General features: G+C 45.7%; 1 protein-coding gene and 1 long non-coding RNA gene across 2 annotated transcripts; both read left to right on the forward strand.

The window, feature by feature from the left end:
• Positions 1-5,967: 5,967 nt before the first annotated feature.
• Positions 5,968-7,876, forward strand: LOC123122375 (uncharacterized). Its single transcript, XR_006460198.1, has 4 exons — positions 5,968-6,365; positions 6,457-7,297; positions 7,381-7,463; positions 7,546-7,876. It is a non-coding gene; the product is annotated as an uncharacterized lncRNA (long non-coding RNA).
• A 1,198-nt stretch (positions 7,877-9,074) lies between these two features.
• LOC123122374 (thaumatin-like protein 1b) lies at positions 9,075-11,405 on the forward strand. Its single transcript, XM_044542569.1, has 2 exons — positions 9,075-10,143; positions 10,278-11,405. Exons 1-2 carry the CDS (start codon positions 9,374-9,376, stop codon positions 10,531-10,533), a joined length of 1,026 nt encoding a protein of 341 aa, XP_044398504.1. The 5' UTR covers positions 9,075-9,373; the 3' UTR covers positions 10,534-11,405.
• Positions 11,406-11,685: the final 280 nt, after the last annotated feature.

Consider the following 11,685-nt stretch of genomic DNA (forward strand, 5'->3'; position numbering starts at 1 on the left):
CTTTAAGGCGTCAAATAGCAGTTGGGATTGCCCACACCGGGAAAATATCAGATGCTCCTATCCTTGGTGTGCTCCCTATGCTCCAAGTCTAAAACATTAAATTTAAATGTCTCAAAATTTCTGAAAAAATTTGTGAATGTTCAAAAGGAAAGTGACTACACCCCCTAAAAATTTCAGGTCCAAAATCGAAATGTACATTGAGAATAAAAAAGACAAATTCAGATATAAATAGTGTCAAATGTTGCTTTTGTCTTTTTATGACATTATTCATGCTAGATTTTACATTTTTGTTTCTCAAAGTGCATTTAGAGTTTGGACCTGAAATTTTTAGGAGTTGTAGTCACAGAATTCAGAAATTCCTTGTAAACATGCATATATTTTTCCAGAATTTTTTGAAACATTTAAAATTGATTTATTTGAAGTTGGAGCATGGGGAGCACCCTAAGGATGAGAGTACTGGATATTTCCCCACACCCCACACCCCGCCCGTGCGAACACAGCCATTCACAAACTCTGAAAAAAATGTCTCAAAAAAATACTCTGTTTTTTTTTAATCTCCCTCCACACGTTCCCTCGCACCAATGTTTACAGCGCGCTCCCCCATTTCCATTCGCCGCCCCGAATCCCGATCTCCTCCAAACATTTCGCGAAAATTTTCAAGATTCGCCTGGCTCTTGGAGCCTTCCGCCCAAAATCGGCAGGAAACACAGATCCGTCCGCTCCCTCCCACTCCTCTCCGGCGGAAATTTTCCCCCGAAACTCAAATCTTTTCATCCTCCTCCCTCTTCTTCCCTCTTACCTTCGTTACAAATACCCATGGAAGATCCTTCCAGTCCCATCCCAAGCTCCAACCGACTCACCTCGCCGCCTAGTACATCGCCGAACCCCAATCCCGAGAGCGGCAGCTCTTCTTCGAGATGGCAGTTGACCGCGCCGACAAGGAGAATTTGCCGCCAGCGGCCGCCGTCGCCCATCCTCATGGCGTGGCTGTCAGGAGCTTCAAGCTGAAGCGGCTCGGCAGGTCGCGGAGGCGGGTGCCGCTCAGAGACATCACCAACCTCTTCGCCGTGGAGTCCGCGGTTGCCCAGTGGCAGCAGGCCCTGCTCCAGCAGCCGCAGCCGCACGAGGGGTCGGCGACGGCGGAGCCGGCCGTGAAGAACGGGCTGGCCGGTGCTGTGCTGAAGGCCGGCAGATACTCTCTCCGGAAGGAGTTTAGATAGCTACCGATTATATATGGATTATACTGTTCATTTCATTGTCCAATGATTCATTGGACTACATTGGTTAGTTAGTTAGTTGGTTTTTTCAGTTCCTTATTATTCCTGGTGATAGGAAATGAGCTGCTGAAGCTGAAAGAAAAGAAAGAGAAACCTCAAACTGAATTCGTAGATCGATTAAAGGTGTAGCATACTGAATTGGAATCTGGAACTTTGCAGTATTCAGAAATTATACTATTTGGAGCTGAGATCTGCTTCTCCAGTTCTCCAGGACTACGTGGCACTCTGAATTATGGAACAACTTTCAAGCCACTTCCTTTGCAGGCATATAGCATCTGTGCCATTGCTAGGCGATCTCCTGATTGATCGTCAATCCAGACGGGCATGGAAAGATGTTGAAACTGCTTCGGTACAACATGTACTGTGGCTGCGGTAGAGGGAGCATGGCATTCAGCACAATATACCAGTACAGTTTCGTTGTAGTCTCAGTGATTTCAGGTGTACTTGAGTCTAGCGAAATTTTCTTGTGCTGTTTGGGTAGCATATTTATTCAGTCAACTCAAACGGTTTTATTTTTGCTGGAAATTTAAAGGGCATTAGGAAGAATACAAAGTTGAAGGGATACATCTGACTATCCCAGAATGGCAGCATGAGATAGCTTAGTTCTGTTTAACAGGATCTGCTTTGTGTTTCTGAAACAGTGCTATAAACTAAGAACATGTTTTAACAGGATCCAGTCTTGACTATGCTGCTTAACAGGCATATGGTGTTTTTGCTCTTCAGTGAGGAACACGAAAAGAATAGATCTGATGCTGATTATGTGAGGCTTCAGGAGGAAGGAAAGACAGAACAGGCTGGAAAAGACTTTGGTTAGGGTGTACGACTGCTTTTTTCTACTGTTCTCTGGTCTCCCTTTCTATAGTTTGCTCTGTACTTGTACTTTGCAATCATGATGATATTTTCCATCATATTTTTTGTCAATACGCCATGTCAATATCATAACTAGCTAGAAGAAACGGCCTAACATGCTCCCATTTGATTCTTGTGTGCAAGCCCATGTTATGAAATGATACAATCATGTTAGATTCAAGGAAGTTGCTGGTCCGATTCATATTACAGATTTCATTTTATACTATCTGTCGTTCCTGAACTACTAAAAAATAGAAAATGGCGCATTTTCCTCTAATTCATCATTCTATTTTTTGTTGTACCTCAAAGATTTATGAGGTTACCATATATTTCATAGAATGATTTTCACTGTGGTTGCTGTTTTGTATCCTTGTTTGATATTGGACCATTGTTGCCTGATTAACCGGCAAACAATCATGATCTTTATTGATCCTTTTTCTAACTGTAGATCGCCTTACTTTGATCCAGCAACAAAGTAAGGTAGTTGCAGAGAAGCACGAAGAGGAAAAAATATCTCTGCATTTTTCCTCAGGTAATCCCGTGATCTTATCATGTTAGCTTTCTTATATGATGCCAACCCCTTGTGTTGATAAGTATTCTGCTGCAGGTATCAAGGAAATTAATTTTCAGCAGAACTAGCTTTCTTCAATATCAGATCGATATAAAGGATGAGTTGCTCCACATATTTGGAAGTTTAATGGTTAGTTCCCAGCGGAGTTTGTGACCGAATCGAAAACCGTTTTACCTGACGTCACAGATATATTTTATGCTGCCACATGCTTAGAAGTTGTGATAAGAACCAAAATGTCAAGGTTTAAAAAATACATGATTTAAATATGATATCTCCAATGTTTCTGTGTTAATCCCTTTCAAATACCACCATCATTTTCCTTCCAGTAGTTAGATTTTTTTTACCGACGATATGCAATGTCATCTAGCTTTCTTCAACATGTTTTAGAGTAGAGTAGTTTGCTTTCGAAACCATGAAACAATAAAAACTGACCTTGGTTCAGATGTTCTTTCTGTCACTATCCTATAGCTAGGTACGCATGCATGTTGACATTTTCCAAAAAAAAAAGTATGCTGACTTTGTACTCTTTGAAAATTGGGAGGAGTTGAATATATACTAACATATACAGTGGCATCTGTGGCGGAAAAGGCAAAGCTTGCCTGATTGTACATCTGAGCATTGTTGTACAGGAATGCAGCTTCTTTCATTTTCCTTATTGGATGGCATTGAATTAGAGAATACAGTTACAAATGTTGCAACCTGAACTTAAATCATAATGCATAACAATGGTCTTCCCCCCAGAGTAAGTGTTATGGAATTGGAAGGTTTATTACTACAAGGCAAGATTCAAGTCTACTGAGTCAGTCCAATAATTAATTGACTTGGCACGCTCTAAAAATCTTATCTATGGCAGCATATGATTTTGATTAGCACATGCATCTTATTCTTATGTAGTAGGAAATCTCTGCTCACATGAGAATTTAGCTCCTGCGTAGTAAATTTTTACAATCTTTACTCTGCTCCGAAGTTACCTGAGATAGCAAAAATGACCATTAGTTCAAAATCTCACCTACATTATTACTTTTTTTAACCACAAGAATCTGATGCATTCTGATTTAAGTATGATGTACCCACCATATTCTTGGGATCGTTAACTTCAGTTTTATTTTTGTGCACGTTTTGTTTCAGACAATTGCTCAAGGACTCGACTCGTCGTCGTGTTAGTACGGGCATCCGGTGGTTATGGTGAGGTCTGGTTCGTCTTAGACGTCGTGGAGGTTGCCCATGTTCGGGCAGTACGTCGCTCACATCGCCTAGCAAGCTGCTCCCACCGGTGAGGCAGAGCCCCCCTTTTACTCCGTCGAAATTGTTCTCTGATTAATATGTGGAGAGTTGATTGAAATGATCATGCTTAGGTGCAGATACTTGCTTCAGGCTTCGATCTAGACATATTTTCCTAGGATGGATGCATGGATGCATAGTTCGTGATGTGTTAAATTGGTTAAACTTTGTGTTTTTGATTTTTATTTCTTTTCATATAAAATTCCAAGGTTTTACTGTCTGGTTTGAATGATATTTTTTTGATTCAGGACAAGTTTGATCAATCCAATGATTTGTTGTTCTCACTGTCAGTATGAAAGATTGATCTCATGTTGTTTATTTTGCAGCTTCAGTTCAGTTAATTGTGGTGGATAAAGAGGCGAGAACCAACAACAACAAGTAATTGATCTCTTTTCCTAATGGTCGAACAACTGCAGCTTCAGTTTAAGCAATAAGAGCCATATTCAGGTTAGAGATATGATTAGAAACACTAATGCCATTCGCGATATAACTTGTTTTCAGCCCAGGGTTCTTAAGTCTTGTTTTCTGGATTTGACAGAAATTCAATCATTTTTTGAGGAATTTTGACGAAAAAATTGAACGCATTTTGCTTTTGGCTCGATTTGACATGTCACTGCCTTTTTACTAATTGCAAATATATCGGTACTCACAGAAATCACCAGAAATTTGGATTCTTTTGAATAAAGTTTCTGGGGAAAAGAGCACTCTGGTTCAGTCCAGTTCAGTATCCATAAACATAGCTACTTGAGCTCAATACCAGTTTAGCACTAGGATCTCCGATTGGTACCGCGCATGGTAACAATATACAGAATTGGAGTATATATGCGCTTACTGTAGAAACTTAACTTTTTTGTAATGGGCAGCAATCTAGATTTAGTTGGTTCAGCGGTGAGTAGAGAGCATGATTGATCCGAGTGCTAAACTGGTAGGCAGCGACCAACCGGTGGAGATGGAGAGGAACATGAAACAGATTTGGGGATGAAGAGAGAAGGCAGGAGAGATATCAAGTAATACTGTTTAACAATCTGCAGCTTAGTCATCTTACAAACACCAATCATATCCCCTTTCCTTTCTCACTCTATAGCAAATAGATCAGGACTTGGGCTTTGTTATTTTCTCCTGCCATTCTGAAAGTTAATCACTTGATCTTTTATTGCTTAAATAGCGTACTCACGTACTGTCCGATTGACGCATCGGTGTAGGAACCAGGTTTAGTTATAAAGAAAAATCAAGATTTGTAAATTAACAAATACAAAGATGTTTTGTTGCTGGACACGAAGATACTTCCATGTTTTCGCCATGAATACTTGAATAGTTCATCTAATTCGAGCGGTTACTAATGTAATGTACGAAAATAACCAAGTCAAATGAAAACTCCAAGAAGCAAAAAACACCAGCTATTGTCAGGAATTCTTCTGTTACCTTTTTGCATACAATCACCAAATGCTTGCCAAGATCATGAACATCCGTAGGCTGAATAGTGTTTGCTAGCAGAGACCTGTGAAGTGTATTTAAAAAAAACAATGCGTGAAATGAGGCATCGATGTACAATTGCATTGACATTTGTTCTTTCGTAACCAATAGTTTTACACGGCACTCCATTAATTTGGCTAGGAGTTCAGTTCGATCAGTTTTGTTCTAATGTTTTGTTCATTTATTATTTTTTGCGGGAAAACATTACTATTTTCTATTCGACACATAGGGGAGAAACAGCACAAGGTGTTATCCCAGCGGATAAGATTAGTAAATTTAAGAACAAAATTTGAGAAGGAGTGATCTACATGATCCAGCATTACCTGATTCTGAGAGCAAAAGAAAAATACAGAGCCACTGATCATCCTTTCAGGCTTTCTTTTATTAATACAAATATTGTGTGTCCTGTCAATCCTCAGCTTCCTGGTTTTCCTCTCATCGCTCATAATGCTCTTCCATTCTCTGAAGTAGAAAACCGAATCGGATCAAATGTGCTTATGTCAGGTTAGTTGGTACACATCTCTATCTAGGAATGTACTACCTGCTTTAAAAATCTGTGCTATTTTCCTCTAAAGTTATACTTTGTGTCTAAAACTTGCAGATGTAATTGCTCTAGTTACAGGAATCACGGATTTTCTTCCTCCTACTGTAAATGCACGGGAGCCAAGACGTCAAATCTTTATTACCAACCGACAATATACTATCATTTTTCTCACATTTACAGCAGTGTACATCATCCATGAATGACCACTTCTACAAAATTCAGCAACTTAACTAATTATGCAGGAGACACGCAATAGTTATGCTTTGGGGAGATTTTGTGCACTCCTTTGATGCAGACACACCGCGCTCCTGAGCCAAGAGGGAACCCGTTTTGGTACTGTTTGTTGGGGTCATGGTAGATCGGTATGCAGGTATGGATTCAATGTTTCTCTGTTTTGAAGTTTTTTTTGCCCAAGAAAATCTAAGTACATCACCTGATCAAATATATTCTGAAATGCACAGGCTCGATGGCTTTTAAAAACACGTAGAGGCTGAAGACCAGACAGACCCACCTTTTGCCGAGTTTACTTTCTTTGGGCAGCAAGAACTAATAACCGAAACAACTGCAGAATGTGCAGCAGCCCATGCGAAGGGTTTGCCACCTGAAATAGAGAGGCTTCACGGGGAAGCGGATTTGTAGCACCCGGGTGCTCCAAACCCCTATACGAACATTAAATTCAAAAAAATACCGAGAAATTTGAAGAAAAAAAAAGAGATTTTGGGATATCAAACCTGGGTTCCTGATCTACTCCCGCGTGAATTTTTGTGAAAAAATACCAAGAAACGTATTCGTGGCCAAAAAGACAAAAAATCCTATGTATAAAAAAACTGTTTGGATGGATTTTTGTTCGGACAGTATTTCCTTCGTCACGCATATGTTTCCTGATATTTTTTCATGAAATTTTACACGGGAGTAGATTGAGAACCCAGTTTTGATATCCCTAAATTTCAGTTTTTTTGAATTTTTTTGGTATTTTTTACGTTTAATATTCGTATAGGGGTGTGGAGCACCCAGGAGCTCTTGTGTATTTTCTGGCTTCACGGCAAGAAATTAATTACTACATTCACTACAAATGATCAAACTCTGAGAGTCGACTTCTACCATTTCAAAGTGTAAGCAACAGATCACTTCGACAACGAAAGACCACTTGCACAGTTTCCGATGCGTAATCCAGCAGCAGTTCTAGACATTCATGGCCCTTCATCCTCTGCATCTGCAACAACTGAAGATCCTCTTGCAACACAACCGTCTATTAAGGACGGTCAGCAGAGTAATTCACCATCTGAATCAGAACCAGCTGAGGTATATCAAACGGATCCAAACTGACATAGGTTATATTCTGTACAAATTGTCTGTCTGTTCACGTTGCATTGATTGGCTTGTAGCCACGTAATGACAAGATAGGCTCAAGCGGCAAGAAAAGGTCAGCAGATAGCAACAAACTTGTGGAAACATAGGCGAAGAAGAGGTAATCAGCATTTTTCTAACGTGACATACATGTCTCCGTTTTATAACAAAAGCCTGACGAAAGCGTGGCAAACTGTATGCAGGCCTGCAGCAAAAGAGTTGTTCCCTGCAGCAACCGCCCAGGAAAGTGAAGCTACTACGGAGAAGTAGACCACCTCTCGAATATAGTTCTATCCAGTAGTCATACCAGGCACACTCCGTTATGTATATGAACCAAGATGCAGATATGCATCTATGCCCGTCGAACTAAGTAGGTCGTGTTAGTATCTTCTGTTGCACAAGCGTGCTGTGAGCCTTAAGCATGTTGTTTGCATCGCAATAACATCCTTTTGGCCAGATTGTTGTAAACGCGTTCCAAGACATGGACATGTATCCATACCAGTTAAGTAATTTATGTTTATAGATATAAGCCCCTTTGAGCAAAGTGTGATCTAAAATTTTACAAGTGAACTAGCTAGACCATATTGCTTTCTATTGCATGTTAAATTGGTTGCACATTATCAACTGCCAGCTCGCTTATCCACTGCATTCTATTATTTCATATGAAAAACAACGCAGCCACGCACACAGCCTTCATGACAGATGCGGCGTGCCGCCACGCTTCCGCCTGCTAGTGTTACATTACGAGGGTCGAAAACGCCGCTCTAATAGGTGCCCTGTATGTAAAATAAATTACACTAGAGATAGGGCAAGTGCAAAATACAACACCAAGTGCTACAGACTTGGAACTTGGGCGGCTGGAGCAATTTTTTTAGGGCAGCGGGGACTGCAAAAGACCGCACGAAATCAACCTTTTTTTTTGTCTCACCATGTTGCTCCACCAGGTGTCATAAAATGGGCACTCACAAGAAGATAGCCGTGATGTATTTTAGGACGACGGTTAAATATGAATGTTTTGGTGTTGCAAATTTTGGCAATTTCGATGCTGTAAATTTTGCTCGAAGCCAACTTTGATGGCCTAAAATAGAGCATCTATTCACGTCAAAAAAAAAAAAGAGAGAGTATCTATTGGAGATGTTCTTACGGAGGTGGGATCAAGCGAGCGACTGGAGCGAGCGATCAGGTTTTGGAACCGAGCATCCATGATGATGCACGCGCGCCATACAGATACAGGTCACGGGATGTCGGCACCGAGCTCATCGGAGACTGAGAGGAAGGACGCACGCACGCGCTCGCCAGTGAGATTCTCCGGCCACGAGTCCCACCCACCCCACCCGCCCGCGGTGTGTCCGTCCCGGGAACGACGACGAACCCTGGCAGAGGCAGACTGGCTCCGCTGAAACCACGCGAGCACAGCAAAATGCAGCTAGCTACCGCGCGCGTCGAGCCGTCCACCGAGATTCGCCTCATGATGCATCCCTCGTGATCCGATGCAAAAAAACACATAACTTGATCAGCCCGGCTCATCAAATTAACAAGTCATCATTTTAGTCGCTTCCTTGAAGCCACTGCAAAGACGTACGAGATCGCAGAGACGACGTAAAGAAAACAGAGTAAAAACCGCAAGTAATCATGAGTGATCACTTAGCATGTGGTAAGCACAAAGAATCTGGCAGGCGACACGGACAACCGGCACTGCCCGATGCTCTCTCTCTCTCTCTCTCTCTCTCTCTCTCTCTCTCTCTCTCTCTCATGGCGCACAGAGGAGGAGGAGGAGTAGAGGACAACCTGTTGACCGCCCCCGCCACCACCACCGTCCATCACGAGCCTCCATGTCCAAGTCCACCCCTGTCTCCGCTCTCACGCTAGCTCTCTTCTTATAAACCCGCCGGCACATGGTTGTGGCCGGCATTGCGCGCATACCACCTTCCCGACCTCGATCGAGCTCCTCCTCCTCCTGAATTCATCGCGCAACCGTACGTACTCTAGCTACTCATCACCGCCTAATCAAGCTCGCCGGCTTCTGCTGCAATGGCGGCAACGACTCTCCGGCTGATGCTCAACATCTCCTTCCTCCTCTTTCTGGGCTCGCTCCTCCCGGCTGCATTGTCCACGACGTTCACGCTGACCAACTCCTGCGCCTACACGGTGTGGCCGGGCCTGCTGTCCGGCTCGGGCACGCCGGCGCTACCCACAACGGGCTTCGCGCTGGCGCCGGGGGAGTCGCGCGCGGTGGAGGCGCCGTCGGCGTGGTCGGGCCGCATGTGGGGGCGCACCCTCTGCGGCACGGGCGCCGACGGGCGGTTCGCCTGCGCCACCTGCGACTGCGGCTCGGGCGCCGTGGAGTGCGCCGGCGGGGGCGCCGCTCCCCCCTGCTCGCTCGCGGAGTTCACCCTCGACGGCTCCGGCAGCAAAGACTTCTACGACGTGAGCCTCGTGGACGGCTCCAACATCCCCATGGCCGTGCTCCCTCAGGGCGGCGGCGGAGAGGGGTGCGGCGCCACGGGGTGCCTGGCGGACCTGAACGGGCCGTGCCCTGCGGACCTGCGGGTGGCCGGGCCCGACGGCGCCGGCATCGCGTGCAAGAGCGCGTGCGAGGCGTTCGGGCGGCCCGAGGACTGCTGCAGCGGCGCGTTCGCCGGCGGGCCCGAGGCGTGCCGCCCGTCGGCCTACTCCATGTTCTTCAAGAACGCGTGCCCGCGCGCATACAGCTACGCCTACGACGACGCCACCTCCACCTTCACCTGCACCTCCGGCACCGCCTCCTACCTCGTCGTCTTCTGCCCCGCCGCCATGTCCAGGTAATTCCTCCATAGACCATTCGTGCTGTGCATGCATACGTGCGTACGCGGCACATGCAAAACCTTGTCACGTCCACCACATTTGCGTACTAACTAATGTTTGGCTTGGCCGTCCGTCTGTGATTGTGACCCAGCCTCAAGTCGTCCGTCGTCACCACGAGCGCCTCGCCGCCGGCGCTGCCCCACGTCAACGACACCGTCTCCTACCTGGGCCGGAGCCGCGACGCCGGCAGCGGCAGCGGCAGCGGCAGCGGGTGGCAGTACGCGCCGAGCTCGAGCCACGCGTCGTCGCCGGCGCCGAGCGCCTTCGCAGTCGCAGCACTCGCCGCGTTCGCGTGGCTCTGCGGCAGCAGCGCCGGGCGCCACTGGCCGCTTCTGTCTCCGTGCTAGCCAGCTAGCGTAGCGCCATGCATGCCAGCACACGGCACGGCACCGCCCGGCGAGGTGCATGCAATGCAACGCAAGAGCCATGTGCGGATGGAGCCGGCAGTTTGACCTCGCCTCCGGCCGTAGTATCACCTCACCTGTATAGATTATTGTAGCGAGTCTGGTTTAGCAAGCAAGCAAGGCGGTGGAGAAAAGTTTTGAATCGAGCCTCCACCCAGATCGCAGCAACCAGCTTGGCATTGTACTACTTTTTTACTAGGAGTATCAGATTGGAGAAGAGAGGGGAACATAGGCCAGGTGGGCGTGGTCGATGGGGCATGGGGCGACGTGTGAATATATGCAGGTGGGCCGGTGCCTCCATCACATCACATGGTCGACCATGAGCTCTGCCGCACACTGCAGAACCCAGATGCGGGCGACGTTCCCCATCTCGAGACAGACGTGACATGATCGGGGTCACGAGGGATCAGTGCAAAGGTGGCCGACCTTGTTGCTTACTGCTTGTCCGTCAGGTCAGGTCAGGTCAGGTCAGGTGGTGCCAAATTGCCAGTTAGCACGCGCAGCTGCACTGTGGGAGTTTCAGTCGCGCATGTGTCTACTTGCCCATAAAAGCCATATGTGTCCTCCCGGCTCTAGCTAGATAGATTCTGGTGAATCTTGGCCCAAAGTTGCAAGTTGCTCCGCCTTTTTTTCGTACGCATCTTCTTCTTCTTTTGATCTTCTGTTTTGTAATCCAAGATCCTATATGTTTTGATTAGATTCTTGTGGAGCCCCTTGTCGGCTCCAAATGTGGCGCAGATCCCCTGCAACTTGGCCTCGCTACCTCCACAGCAACGTTATAATGCATACATATGGGGGCCATGTGGCCCCTTTTATTGAAAAAAAAAACTGTTATAGCGCATGCATGAAAATCAAGCAGATGATAATCTCTGCAACCAATGGTTATTTGTTGAACCATACTCAGTTATACCACCATTACTTGCTTGCTGGCTTTAAGCAGTTATACTAAGCAACCAGTGGGTGTCGAGGGTTGCGGTTTTTGTGGGTTTGAAGGGCCGTTTGATGTTCCATGCTTGCTGAGTAGCCCGCCTCTCGGGTGTTTGTGCATCGGCTTCCGCCCGGTTTTTGTAAATTAGCTTGGTAACCCTCTTCTTC

Source organism: Triticum aestivum, chromosome 5D (genome assembly GCF_018294505.1).
Source record: "Triticum aestivum cultivar Chinese Spring chromosome 5D, IWGSC CS RefSeq v2.1, whole genome shotgun sequence".
In the NCBI taxonomy this organism is placed as follows: Eukaryota; Viridiplantae; Streptophyta; class Magnoliopsida; order Poales; family Poaceae; genus Triticum; species Triticum aestivum.